A 14823-nucleotide genomic window follows, 5' to 3' on the forward strand; every position below is an offset into this window, starting at 1 on the left:
CGCTACAGTTTGCCCAGCCCTTTCCCCGGTGCTTGACAGCATTTCCCAGCATACGCTGCAGTAATATACTGACAAGTTCTCACAATATGTGCTGAGGAGACACTTTCAGCCCGTGCGGATTACTGGAGACAACCTGGCAAGCAAGGCGCCTCTGTATTGGTTACACAGCCGGCTATTTGCTGAGCCGTTTCAGCCCGAGAGCCCTGGCTCTGCATTACATCAGCGTTGTCCAACACCCAGGATTTCCTGCTGCAGCCTCCCGGTTCCAAATCAAACTTCCAGACTTGCACATCCATACCGCAGTTTCCTCAGTGTGTGGCAGTGGCAGTGGGCTCATTAAGCCTTTAAATTCAGTCCAAGGGTGCACCCAAGGCCCCCAACAACTGAGCTGAACACTGGTGGTTATGACTAAGGTTGCCCATGCCTGGTCCTGGAGAAAAACAAATGTTAAAGTACAGTATGAGTCGAGGGCAAATTGGCTCAATCTGGGCCCATGTCTTTCTGCCACAGTCTTCATTTTGAATGTCCCACCTTGCTGTGGAGTATTGCACCAACCAACAAAATAAAATGACGTAGACCACTGGATTGCATTTTTCTGTTTATATTGTATTTAAATTTTTTTTGTTTTTACATTCAAATGAAGCAAACATTTTTTAATAGTATGGCTGTCTTAGCAGTGGTTATTCAAGTGACAAAACGGATTGGATAGGATTGTAAAAGTTTATCAAAATATTTAAAAGAACACAGGAATTTGGTGTTCTGTTAGATTTCATTTAAAATTTCTCATTGTTCCCTGTTCAACAGTTGTTTTTATTTGACTTGATTTTAATTCTTACATGTGCTGAATATTGGTTTGTATTGATGATGCAAGTTCAGAAAAGAAGTACAGTACCACTTTTTCTGTGAGCTGTGGCCCAGATATTTACATAACATTCCTGGAATTATAAGAAACAAGGAATTGTCCTGACTGTACAGGCATTTTAAAATAAAACTCGCACATCATTTGAAATGACAAAACTGAATGCTTTTCACAAATCATTCAAAATAAATAGCATACAAAACATCCATTAAAAACGTTACGTAGGAGCGTGGCATGTTTAAATAAAGCATAATTCTCCAAATTGAGTAAGAGAAACTATTTGGCACGTTCAAGATACTCTTCCCCCTGATTCAACCCTCTACTAAAGTCTTAGCATCTCTCAACTAGCAAAAAGTACTCTTTTGGCATTTCTCTAATCCTAACATAAAAAATGGCTTCCGTAGCAATCCTATGAGAACAGACTACTGTGATGTTGAAACACAGACTTGATGGCTTTAATATATTGAACCCTGCTATTGTCCCTGACAGCACAAAGGGCCAATACATGGAGGCTCATTAATCACCTGTAAACCATTTGCTGCTTTTTTTTTCTGTTCTTGGGTTGAGCAAACTCATGATCAAAAAGGCATAGAACTCAGAATGAGTTTGTAAATGAGAAGAAGAGGCGGGATATTAAGAGGAGAGAACCGTCCAGGGGGGAAAAAAAGCATCGGTCTTGGAGGTTGAGGGGATTTTGGAGGGGGGGGGGGGGGCGGTCCTGCCCGCGCTAGTCCGACCGTACGGCCGCGCTGTTGCCTAGCGCCGTGAGGAGTCACGTGTTGCCGGTGGCGGCGGTCGTGCCGCCGGGTGCGCCGGAGGGGGCCGGCGGTGCCGTCCTGTTCCCGCCGACGGGCGCCGGGGTCCATTCGGGCTGGTAGAAGTGGATGTCGAACGTCCGGGCCCAGTTGGCGAAGACGCGCTTCTCGGTGATGAAGCGGTGGTGGCTGCCGCGGCGACCGCGCTCGTGGGAGATGTACATGGTGCACTCGTCCGGCCCTGAAGGCTCGTAGTAGTGATACGGGACCGAGACGTGGGCAGGCTCCCTGCATGTGAGAGAGAGAGAGAGAGAGAGAGAGAGAGAGAGAGGTTGAAGTTGAAGGGCCCTTTTATTTTGGTTGGACTGATCTCATCAAAGCCAATCCTGTCGTGTGAAGCAGGCTCAAAGTGGAATAGCATAAGAAAGCGGGCTGTTTGATAATGGTGAGGAAGTGATGAGTAAATCGGCTCCAGCTGGTTGGACACATGCAGTGGTTTGCTGGCCATCTGCATACAGTAATTGGCCAAATCAATATTAATTATTATGACTTAATTCAACTTATGGGAACATCATTATGAATCATTTCTAAGCCATTGCTTTTTTATAGATCACCTACACAACCTATTTCCCTGTTATCCCTCTGTGTAAAAAAAGAGCATTGACTGAAAATTATAACAGCACTCGTTCAGCAGCATAGTTAATCTTTAAAATTTAGTCTTAATCACTTGGGTCTTCAAAAAGTATTCGGTTTTTCATAAATTAGATAAAATATGGCAACCAGCAATATGATCGATTTCCAGGTTCATAGTCTTGTTCCAAGTTGTTACAGGGCATTCCTGTCTAAACTATTACTGAAATGACTGTATAACATTTCCCTGTATACAAGTCACATGAGCCCCTTCCTGACTTTTGCAGCAGCAGGGCAGGCCTACGGTTTGACGGTTCAGCATTAAATCAAGCGGGGCTCACCTGCAGAATTCTGGAGGAACCATGCCGTAGACATTGATCCTGCCACACAGCTCCAGAGCGATGGACATGGTGAACCAGCCTGTGCTCAGCCAGGAGTTGGAAATCTTCCTGCGAGAAAAACAGATCGAAGCGGAAAAGGTCATCTTTAGTCACTCGCAAAAAAGCATAATACCAATACGCAGCGTGTCACTGACGGACTTCGCCGGTTAACTGGAACACTGCTGCAGCGCAGGGGGTAAAAAAAATAAATAAATAAAGAATGAACTGATGACTGAAATAGACAAAAGTTCAATTTTGAATAAGGTTACAACTGACACTTCGTTGCAGGCGACCGATCTATTGTTACTTTTCTCAACGGGACCCCAAAAAATCATTAATATAGAATATTATACAAAAAACGTGTTAAAATAGTTAACATTTTATTATGGAAACTAAATCCATCCTTGCTTTAGGAGAGGGTGTGTGTACGAATGGGCTTTGATTGCATTGCATTTTAATCATTCATACGGGGGCATAATTTCAGTCTTAAGGATCAGCTGAGCCTTCAATACTTTCTAATTTAATACAAGGTAATAAAGGGACTGCAATGCCAGTGGGGAGAGAAACCGCTACTCATAATAAATCTTGACATGTGATTGATTCTGAGACTCTTACTGGTCGTAAATTACATCTAAACTGCAAGAACGTCTCCACCTGGCCACAGCCAGATCACTCATCACTATGGTTACACACTCCATACCCTTATCTAATTACTGCAGTATTTGTTTCAGAGTTGAATCATTCCCAGCCAGCACTTCATTACTGTTAATTACTCCTCCTTTACAATGGGTAGCAGCTGGGTCCTTGGAAAGCAATCTGACTTTGTTCACTGTTTCACTCGGTACCAGGATCTTGGTACTCTTTTTCAGCTTCTCTGAGGTGTGGGGAGTAGAAATGATTCTGCAAAGATGCCGTGGCCCAAGAATAAGACGTCCATGTTTCCCGCATCCTGGAATTTCTTATTCAAAGAGTTAGCATATGATCTATTCTGCGGCTGGTTTCTGATCGCATCTCCAGGGGATTTCAGAGAGGGATTTCTGACGGCCAGAGATTTAGCATTTTATTTTTGTTTTGTTTTTATGGGAACTGGATGTGACTGTAAAAAATCAGTCAAACAGCTTGAGTCTTAAAATTTCTGAGCTGTGAATCTTTACTGTGGGCCTATGAGTTGATTTAAACAAATTTCATGCGCATTTACCTGGCTACTCTGAGGAATGTACAGGGGAGGGTAAATACTCGGCCTCTCCTGGAAACATCATGAGCAGCGAGCGAATAAAAATCTATATAACTGGAAGCAAAACTGAAATAAAACGATAGATGACACTCGCAAATCCTTCCACTGGAGGTTGGCTTTTTCCCTCAGTTTGAGAATAAGGCAGTACTTTGCATGTACCCACCACACGCCGATAGTGCTTGCAGTTCTTGGCACTTTTTAGAGAGCTTTTTGCAGAAAAACGGCTTTTGTACCCACCTGGGGTTTGCATGCTGGTGTTCCCTCTAAATGAAAAGCTCAGGCTGGTCAAGGCCAGCATGCATCACTGAAATGAAGACCACGGTTGGGTTCAAAGCTAACAGGACACGGTTTCTAATACTTAGTCATGCACTGCGTATGTATTTCTGAGATATCAAAAGGTATATCATATTTAATCTGCCAGAATGTTCCTTTTCTCCCACCCACGCACAACTCTATTGATAGAAATTGTGTTTGCCTGGTGTGAGGGTGATTATGACTTATACCAGGCTAGACACAGAGGACAAAGCCTTTTTATAAAAAAAAATATAAAATATGAAAAGTATATCATTCCAAAGCTGCTTTGTCAATTAATGAAGTTAAAGAATTTACTACAGCAAAACCCTTGAGCTCTGATTGGCCATTTAAAGTAGACCTATGCGTTAGCAGCAAGGTCGACTGCTAGGAGAGCCTTAGGCAGCCCTTAAGGACATCTGCATTGATCCTGAAATCAATCACAAAAGGACTAAAAAACCCAGGAGATATGAGCAAATGGAGAAAAAAAAAACTATGTGAATGTCACACTAGTAAAGCTCAATTATCTTTACTTAAATTTATCACCGTATTGTTCGACGGTATAGACCTTGTGCAAATGAGAGAAGGGGAAGACAGGTACAGAATGTGAAGGTGTGCTTATCAATTCTATCTGAAAAGGGCTTACTGGATTCTTACTTAATCCGCCTTTGATCTTCACGGAAGAACGGATGTAAAAAAAACTGGAGAACGCTCTGCATATTGTGATGGATGATGGGACTGGCTTACGAACAGCGGAATCTGTTGTCAACAGTGGGATTTCGATCACGGATACAGCTCGGTCCCGACAAAGAAGGATTTTGGGGGACGGCGCAGGGTCCCCAGCCACCGCCTTCCGCGGTACGGTACTCCCATTCATTTTAAAACCGGTGAGGAGCCTCTGGAACCCCGGAGACCAGGCGGGGCGCACCGTTCCAGGTTAGCTTCTGTCATGACAACCCGTTGACAAATGCCTGGAGACCGTTCCCATGGCGCAAGGGGGGAAACAGCCTCCATTAGCTCTGGGGCTAACAGAATAAATCAAGCATCAAGTTCTGTCTCCGCCCCCGGTTGCTGTCAGTGACTGCATCGACATCCCCCTCCCTTCACAGTGTGTCCTCAGGTCACAGACAGGCTGCTGCCAGGTGCTCTTTATTATGCTGGAGCCCAAAAGATTAGCTAATGCACTATAATTCATTTACATTACACCCACCCCCTGAGACTAATAGCATGCATAATAATTATAATCTATGGTTTGAAAAAAATACATGCAAAGAACACCAGGGGCCTCATTTATAGAATGGCCTTATGATCAAATTGCATCTTCAATAGTGGCTTACAGAAAAAACCATGACTAAGTACTCCCACTTTGACATGGATATGATTGTATTACGCAAGGTTTATACTAGACGTAAGTTAATTTCCTGCCGGTTATGTGCAGTTACTGCATGTCTGACAGTTGAAGTGGGCTGAAGTTTTACTGAAAACAAAATGGCGTATTACAGTAATTGTGCACTACATGAGAATACTATTATTGGCTCCACTCACATTTATTGAAGTTCAAATTGAAGTACATTTGAGATTTATATATCATACCTGCATAAGCTGCAGATACGCCATGCTAAACCAACATTAGCAACTTTCTTTGGTCTTATTATTTCTATCAATCAGGCGTAAGCATACCTTGGGAAATGTTCTTAAGATTGTGCTTAAGTTTAAATCCAAGCACACTTTTATAAATGAGGCCCCATGACTACACGCCACTCAGCGATCAGAGATGAAAGTGATACGTTCGGTCTGAGCTGGATGTGCTGGGGTCTGTCCATATCTGGTGACTGAATCACAGCTTGCTCCTGACAATCGCACTGTACTTCCACTCCAGAGTCATAGAGCTTGTGCGATTTTGAGACGGCCTTGTGGGCTGTTCTACGGGGCCGCTGAGTGCATTCCCACGTTGTCGGGGGTCGCAAAGCGACGGCGGCAATGCCGACGGCCCCCAAAAAGCTGAACAATCAAGCCGAAAGCAGAAAAAAAGCCACAAGTTGACCAAGAGAAAGGTGTACAAAACCGCATATACGACGAAAGGATGTGCTTATGTCTTCTTGCCTTGTGGGCTGTTCTACGGGGCCGCTGAGTGCATTCCCACGTTGTCGGGGGTTGCAAAGCGACGGCGGCAATGGCGACGGCCCCCAAAAAGCTGAACAATCAAGCCGAAAGCAGAAAAAAAGAGAAAGGTGTACAAAACCGCATATACGACGAAAGGATGTGCTTATGTCTTCTTTTTTTCTTTTGTGCGTGAAACTGGCCCATACGTGCCGTCGGCGAAAAAGCCTCCCTTTATATCCCTAACCAAGAGGGGTGACATCCCCCCCTTCCCCCCCCCCCCCCCCCCCGCCGGTTGGAATGATCCAACAGCTGCCGTTTTTTTGTAGGTCAGAGGGAGGCTCCTGAGAGTTTTATCGATATTTATTCACGGCCCGTTTTTTTCCCGCCGAAGCCTGAGGCTGCACTTGCATGTGCTCCTCTCCACTGAGCAGCGGAAGGGTCCTCGGAGGCAAGCGGTGTGTACGTTCGCTCTGCCAAGGCTTTAACGCTTCGTGCCAAAACCTCTCCATACCGTGCCTGTCTTCTTCTGGGTTTATCAGCAGAAAGCAGAGCCGGAGACCCACACACTTCTGAACACCTATCCCCCATCCCCCCCAACACTTAACTCAACGTCGCTCCCATATTCCTACCCTCCTACCCTCCTTCCCTCCTTTGGGAACTGACTGAAACCGTTTTTCCAGAAGCAAGCTTTCTGCCTTTATAATCATCGCCTCTGGAAACACGACCACATTTCTCCTGTAAAGAAGGGAAGTAATATTCCTACTATGCCATCTGCCTCTTTTTTTTTACTGTTAATTGTTCTCTGGAAGACCAAATGTAGAGCCATTCAGGCAGACTTTGCCAGCTACTTTCAATATGTGGGTTGAGCACAGCCTTTTTTTTTTGTTGAAACTCTGCACAATGCAGAGACCTTTTCTGTTGATCATTACTCAGACTGAGGCTCTGTTGCATACTGTCTGCTACAAGTGCTAATGATGGCCTTTGAAACGCTTCATATTACATTCTTCTCACAGTTTAACATTTAATGCTTGGCTGTGCACACTTCAAAGTTTGATGACCGAAAGATTTATCGGATACTAAAACTTTAATTTGACTCTTCAAGGTATACTGGTCACTTTTTAAACGGAATAATTTTGTTTAAAATGAGCAATTTCAGAACAAAAACAGGCACATATTCTATACAGACTTGTACTTCAGTACTAGACCCATGGGATTGTGTGTTTTAACCTAGCTAGGTATTCTGTTGAATTCTCTACCTTGGCACTTCAGCTCAACAATAATCAGTCTGAATAGGTTATGAAATGTGTTAGATCATTTGCAAGAGCATGTATGATGCTACTGAAAAGAAGCAATACTATATGTGTACTCTCTGACATTATCAGACCTTCCTACATCACCACAAGTCTTCCACAATTGAGGAATGGTATGTGGAAAGGCAACAGTAACATGCCACTTCATATCTCAGGATTACATACAGACATACTATAGGCACTCCATTCCCTGAGAGATAATTAACCTAATTTTATTTAATTACTGCTTTCGGTCAATTATTTGCCTTAAGCAGGCCAGTGTCCCATGTCTGACTATATGTCCATGGCATGGAGGATGTTTAGTCAGGCTTGGACAAGTAATTAGTAAATACCTCAGTAAATTCACAGTGCAATTTTTGGAAATCACAACTGAGAGGATTGAAAGTGCACCTGTCACACCGCATAAGCTGGCTTCTGAGGAATTACAGGAATCAGGGCTGACGCACAAAGCAGGTTTTGAGATTGAGAAATTGCAGTAACTACTGCGCATGCCATTCCCCTAGGAGATGGCTACAATTACTACCACACGTATTTACGAAGTCTTGCTTTCTTGCAGGTTTGACAGTTTCAAGTGGTCTCGCAGAATCGCAGATCATTTGCACCAAGCCGGCCAGCTCCTGCCTCTCACTTACTGTGCGTCTGTTCGTCCCACTCATTGTGCTTCTGTTATTTGTGGTGGTAGCCCGGTGCCCGCAGATGGATCAAATAAACGCTTGTGCGTCTGCCAAGATCCGCTAAGCTCCTCGTCGTCTGTTTGCGGGCCACGCGCACTTTTTTTTGCATTAATGTTCACGTCCTGCTTGTGTCTCCTTGACGTCTTTCTTCTTCTATGGCTCACACACTGCTTCCCGCTGGAAACAGCTGCTGGGAGCATTTAGCTGGCAGCCCTTCTCGTCAGCTTGGCAAACGAAACCCAAATCTGACTAATTATTTTTATTTATTTATTTATTTATTTATTTATTTATTTATTTATTTATTTATTTATTTATTTATTTATTTATTTATTGTTTTTACAAAATTTGTGACCTGCTAGAAATTGCTTACAGGTGCTTTATGAGGCCAATTATCTTCAGCTATTATGTATGAATTCAGCATGTGTAAAAATATGGACCAGAATCACAGAGAACTTTTGTCTCCAAGTTGCATATAACTTGTAAGTCACTCCTTCCTGAATAATTCTTCTTTGAGAAAGATGCACAATATTAGCCAATAAGGTGATAATGTGTGGCACGAAGGACAGCGTGAGGTGTGCCCAGTCTTGTCTTTCCAGGCCTCGTTCAGGCACTGTTAAGTTCAGTGCTGGAGAGGCCGTTCAAATTGACGCAGTAAATGGAACAATTAGTGTGATCACATAGCTCCCAGAGATAAAATTGGATGAAATCCTCTCCGATCAGGAGCGAGATCCTCTAGGAATAGTGGACCCCTGCAGACTCTAAATGGGAAACCTCAAAGCCACAAGCACCACTGAGACTCCGTGGGCTTCTCACCTCCGCTCAACGTTCAAGGTGGTGAAACAGCTGTTAGCAAAAGGTACTGGAATAGTCTTGAGAACCCTCTTCTTCTGCTAGCCGAGTTTATATATTTCTCTGGTGGTGGCATTAGTATTTGTGGGTAGTTTGAGGGTTGTGACAGCGCCACCAGCTGTGGAGTAGGGGGAAGCTGCCAAAGAACGCAGCACACCAACTGCTTTTTGTAACAAAGGGTTTTTTCCGAGGAACTCACATCTAGCATAATTTACTGAACAGTTTCCTACTTTCATTACTTCAGAGAAATGAGTTTAATAATCGAGATTACCTTGTCACATCCAGAATCGTGCATTTATCTTTTTATTAAAGATGTAATTTTTTCCCCCCCTTTCCATGTGGAAGCAATCAAACGTACCTGTCACACCCTCATCCGGTTTGCATTGAAACTATTAGTCACTTTCAGCCACCTAATAGAGCCAAGTCAGATTGGTGCAGCTGACGGGCCTTAAAATGAATGTAATACAAGAATGAATCTTAAGCCTTTGGCCCAGGGCATCCCATCCGCAGTAGCCAGTAATCACTGAAAATGTCTCAACATTAAAATGACCGGTTTTGGCGATGAATAGTAAAAATGTCCTCTCGACGAAAAAGACGGTACAGTACCTGCGGGTGCCAGCGTGCATTCATTAATTTACGTACAGGGTCAACCTTTCGAATCCAAGCCGTAATTAGATTGGTTCAGGGAAGCAGAAAACTCTCCATTATCGAGTGGGAGAAAAAAAATAGAGCCAGGCCCCTGTGGGTGTGTGCTTCCGGCTAATTATAGTGTCTTAATGAACTCCTAGCTTTTCGGAATCTGGTCTGAATTATGCTTCAGAGGTCTTTTTGGAGGATTATGGTTCCTCTTTCCGTGTAAGGCTGATATTACACGCGCTGATAAAAGGGCTCAGATTACAGCCCCTACCCCTGCTGCATTAAGCAGTGCCGGCTGGTTGACTCTGAGTTGCTTCAGCTTTGCACCAAGGCTCCTGAGTGACCATTATTTCCATGCAGAATTTAATTGGCTCAGAGCTGCATGGAAAAAAAAAAAAAAAAAACGTTTTATAGCATCTGCCTGCTTTCCTGCATGCTTGCAAATGCACTTGTCCTCTTTTGTGCTGGCAGCAGTTTTGTGACGGCCCCTGGGCTTGATACCCATTCTCTTGCCAGCTCTCCGGCGCAGAAAGCATTCGAAATATCTCTCCAGCCAAAGCAGAGATTAAAAGACGATCCCTTTTCCAGATTCTAAGCCTGGATTACCATGGCACTGTCATGGCCCATTTTGGATTAAGAGGAGACATTAATATCACAGCACTATGATCCTCTGCTGTAAATATAAGGCAAATCTGAACACTGGGTTTTTTTTTCATTTTTCTGTCTGTAACATACCAGTTTTCTGGCTCCGCCAGCTGCTCACATTTGCATTATGTGTATTTTCTGATGTCCTTACACACAACCTCCATGTTCTGATCTAAATTTGTGAGGAGACATATTTTAGAACTGTACTCTGCATACCTAACAACCACCTTCATGTTTAGCGTTGACAGCTCATGTTTATTTAATAACTTTCAACTGTACTGCCACTGCCGAGGCATTTCTTCCATTTCTGTCAGTGTCCCTGGGGCAGTAGGTTTTAAAAGGCATAATTACTGTTTTCTGTAAAAAAAAAATAAGCGCAAGATTTCTGCTTGACATTGACTGCAAACCCGCCCGGAATCTCATAATCTGGTGACAAATCGGCGGGTGCGGTCTCTCACCTGTCTTTGCCCGTCTCCCTCTTGAATAGCTCGTCGAACTGCAGCATCTTCTGCCGGGAGATGATGTAGACCTTGAGGCGGGGCAGGACCTGGTTCATCAGCCGCAGGTTGTTGTAGACCAGGCCCTTGCCGTCGCGGCGCATGTAGTTGCCGGGGCCCCAGAAGATGAAGACGGTGTCCTGGCTGGCGTTGAGCAGCTCCTGGCGGCTGCGGAGCACGCGCTGCATGCTGGAGTGCGCCACCACGCGCAGGCTGGTCCGCTGGCCCACGTCGCGGCGGTAGCCCGCTGTGGGCGCGTCGTTCATGCGGATGACGCACTCCGTGCGGTCGATCTCGTCCCCGCGCCCGCCGTCCGTCAGGTGGCCCGAGCTGGTGACCAGGGCGCAGCTGTTGCAGTGCATCTTCAGAGTCTGTGGAGGGAGGGGGGGGGTCGGGGGGGGGAGTGGAAGAGAGAGCCCACTTTAGCGTCAAGTACAACCGGAACACTGGTGCTGGCCCTTCCGTGCTGCAGAGTACCGGATACACTTTAATCTGATGAACTTTCACATGCTAAGATACCTGACTGTAGTTTGAAGCCAAACTACATTCATTCTGTGCTTTCACTTAAGAAAACAGCAACATAAAAAGCTATTGCATGTTTCCCCTCATGCTGTTTCTCGGGTATAAAATGTCAAGGAAAAGAAAATTAAATGTTGGTGGGCGTTGTTGTTAGTGCAGGTGCAGATGTATTCTTAATATTAGCATATTAACTAGTTACTGAGAAGTACTGGGAGATTCCACTGCCATGTTTTGGACCCCAAATACCCTTGCGATGGCAGGACAGCCACTTACAGTGGTGACTCTGGACCTTAGGGTTAAGTTAATCAATCAATAACGCACAAACCATTACTTTCACACCTTGGACTAATGTACTGATCATGGGAAAACGTACGACTGGGCTGAAGCTTAACAAACAGTTATATGGAAACTTTGTAGATGTCCCAATGTAGTCATAATGTAGTTTTATACTTCAGTCTCATTCTGAGAATCGACATCTCTATTTCCTGCATGAGAAACAGCAACGAGTAAAACATCTGGAAAGAAAAACTAAATCCAGTTTTCCAGCCAAAATGGTGTTGCCTTATCACTGCCCTGTGCTTTGGCAGTAGAGTGCAGTTACATTACCAAGAAACCTGTAACATAAAATAAAAATGGGAGCCCAGCATTGTGTTTTTTGAAAGGAAACTAGGTTCCATTTCCTTTGTTGAACACTCCCGTGGGGGGCCTGGAGGCTGCTTCTGTAGTGGCAATTTTAGACCCGCAAGAAGATTTTTCAATCTACTCTCTATATGCTGAAAATCACTGTTTACGCACTTACAATGTTTCTTCGTCACTTCAGCTATCAAAAGGGTGGAATGGTAGGTTTAACGCCATAATTTTCCAGCCCTTGCATGATACAAAATTGATCATAAGCTGAGGCTACTCGGCGTGGGAGCGAAAACAGCACAATTATACAGATAAAAGCACTGTTCTAACGTGGATTTCAATGGGACTGAATTGAGGTGCGCAATATGAGGCGCTATTTTCTCTCTTAAAGATCATTTCGCACTTTTAAAAAAAGGGCCCGTAAAATCCTTTCATTGTACTCAACGACGTGGCGGTGCAAAGACAGGCTGAATCTTTGGAGCCGAGAGGCAGACGACGCGTACAGCAATCCCCACCGAACAATTTCTCGCCCTCTTTCAGAGTCACTTTGACATTCAGTATAACTCCTTCCCTACAGAGACTCCGTCTTATAGGTATATATCTTACGTTGAGGCGTTCGCTCTTTTTTAAATGCGGCATTTACATGTGCATTTCTGATGACTTTTCCCTCGGTGATGGATTACCCCGGTAGCTCAGGGGGAAAGCTGGTGGGTGATGTGGTACATCACTGTGTTAATAAGGTCCTGGTTACTCAAGCAAGCATTCGCTCCAGACCCACACAGTTAAAAGAAAAAAAAAAAAATTCCAGCATTTCCTGTGGGTCAACCTATACACATCCTGGCCCTCGTAGGACATTCCTGATTTGCAAACCACAGAGGCAACAGGGGAAGCAGGAAGGCTCACATTCTAAAAATACCGTAAATCCAATTTCACCTGACTTTTTAATGGGCCCATAAAAGGCAAAGGAAGAGGGACCTGTCATCTGCTTTTCTTGGGACAATGTACACGTAAATTTTGGCATTTATCAGACACTGAGGTGTTGCCAAGACCTGCGTGGGATGACATCATAAAATTTCATGTTAAAAATAATTGGTTGCTCTCTCCTTTTTCCATTTCGGATTATATCCATGGCCATTTTTGAGATCCTGCATATTTTTTGTCCCTCTGTTAGCGTGCTTCTCCCTCAGTCGTCTTAGAGAATTGCCGGTCGAGAACAGGCAGGAGTGGAAATATTAACCGGAACCACAGAGGGGCTGGAAATGGTGCCGTTAAGGCGATAATATGCACTATATATATAGTTCGTATTTGGATAGTGACAGTGACACGATTTTTGTTGTTCTGGCTGTCTACTCCAGCAAATTGGATTTAAAATTAAACATGACCGTCAGATTTAATTTGGATGAATCATGTAGTAGGAATTACAGTCCTTTTTATACACAGTCCCCCCAATTTTAGTGACTGAATATTACATGTATTGCGCATGTTCAGTCACTAATTACGACAGTGATAGTTTTGTTTGTTTCCGAAGAGACGGATACATTTCGGCGTGTACGCGAGCGCACAATGCTCGCCATTTTTACGCTGAATGTCGACGACCTCTGAGAAATCTCAGAACAGCGCACACCGTGGCACACAATGCGTGCGCGCAGATTAACTAGCTTCCCAGGCTATGAGCAGCTTCCTCTGAAAGGCGCACGAATCATTTGCAGTTTATGGAAACGAAACAAATATGCACGACGTTACCTTGAAGAGCAGCGCTGGGAGAATCAGTGTCACATGCGGTGAAATCACATTAGAAGGACAGGATCTGAGCAGCGCTATGTGAAACATGACTCCTTTTTTTTGCCGTGGTACATAAAGAGATAAATAATTATCCCCGCTGTGAAAAAAAACAAAAAAACTGTAGAGTGCAGTGGTGTCAGACTCATTTCCTGCAGGGCACCTGTAAACATGTTATTGTTAAAAACATTCTCTTGCCTTAATTGCTGTAATTAGTCAAATAGCTGTACGCATTTTCATCCACGCAGTTCCCAGAATAAACTTCGGGAACACTCATTGAGCGCAGAGCAAAAAAACAAGCTTCGGCTGGTATGCATTTTTAATACATACTGTAGAGGGGGAAAAATTGAAACTAAGTATATTATTGTGCTAATTAAGTAATTACAAGCAGAATCTGGAACAAAAAAATAAAAAAAAAAGCTGTAATAGGGCTTCTCCCTCCAGGAGTTAAATTTGACAGGAGTCTCTGAAATTCAGAAACATAATGACAAACAGTGCGGGATCAGAAGCCCCAGTGTATCAGGGACTAATGCGTACTGAAATCAGAATGCTGTCCTTGAAATGATACTGTGGGTGCTCGAGCCTGTTAGTATGCGCGACGGACGACGAAACAGAACCTGTGCTTACACTTCAAATTTGACCCCAATTTAGGGCCCTCCGTCTTGGCCCTCGCGCGATCTAATACAGTGGAAGTGCAATGCAAAAAAAATAATAATAATAAAAAAAAATAAAAAATGGGTTGGGGGGGGGGGGGGGGGGGGGGGGGGAGGGAGAGGGGGTGGAGGGTGGCCTGAAATGAAAATGTCATACAGGAAATTAAAGGCCCAGATTGATGAGGGAGGAGAGCTGTTGCATCAGATGTACTGCAGTCAGTCAGTCAGTCAGTCTTGATTTTCATCACTATTCTCTACAATGCCATGTCACGGGAGAAGTTCAAGTCCATGAATATTATGCAATATTGATTAACAAGTGTGGTAGAAGCAAACAAATATATGTGTTTAAACAGTTGCTAAATGCATAATAATCCATGAATAT

At 44.0% G+C, this 14823-nt stretch overlaps 1 protein-coding gene across 1 annotated transcript in view; it reads right to left on the reverse strand.

The window, feature by feature from the left end:
* Nucleotides 1–585: 585 nt before the first annotated feature.
* st6galnac5a (ST6 (alpha-N-acetyl-neuraminyl-2,3-beta-galactosyl-1,3)-N-acetylgalactosaminide alpha-2,6-sialyltransferase 5a) overlaps nt 586–14823 on the reverse strand; it is a 32548-nt gene continuing 18310 nt past the window's right edge. The window contains exons 3-5 of the mRNA XM_035423528.1: nt 10825–11234; nt 2586–2693; nt 586–1902 (exon numbers count right to left, since the gene is read on the reverse strand). Of these exons, the coding sequence (XP_035279419.1) occupies nt 1632–1902; nt 2586–2693; nt 10825–11234 (789 nt within the window). The 3' untranslated portion in view covers nt 586–1631. The remainder of the gene's footprint in view (nt 1903–2585; nt 2694–10824; nt 11235–14823) is intronic.

Source organism: Anguilla anguilla, chromosome 6 (assembly GCF_013347855.1).
Source record: "Anguilla anguilla isolate fAngAng1 chromosome 6, fAngAng1.pri, whole genome shotgun sequence".
In the NCBI taxonomy this organism is placed as follows: Eukaryota; Metazoa; Chordata; class Actinopteri; order Anguilliformes; family Anguillidae; genus Anguilla; species Anguilla anguilla.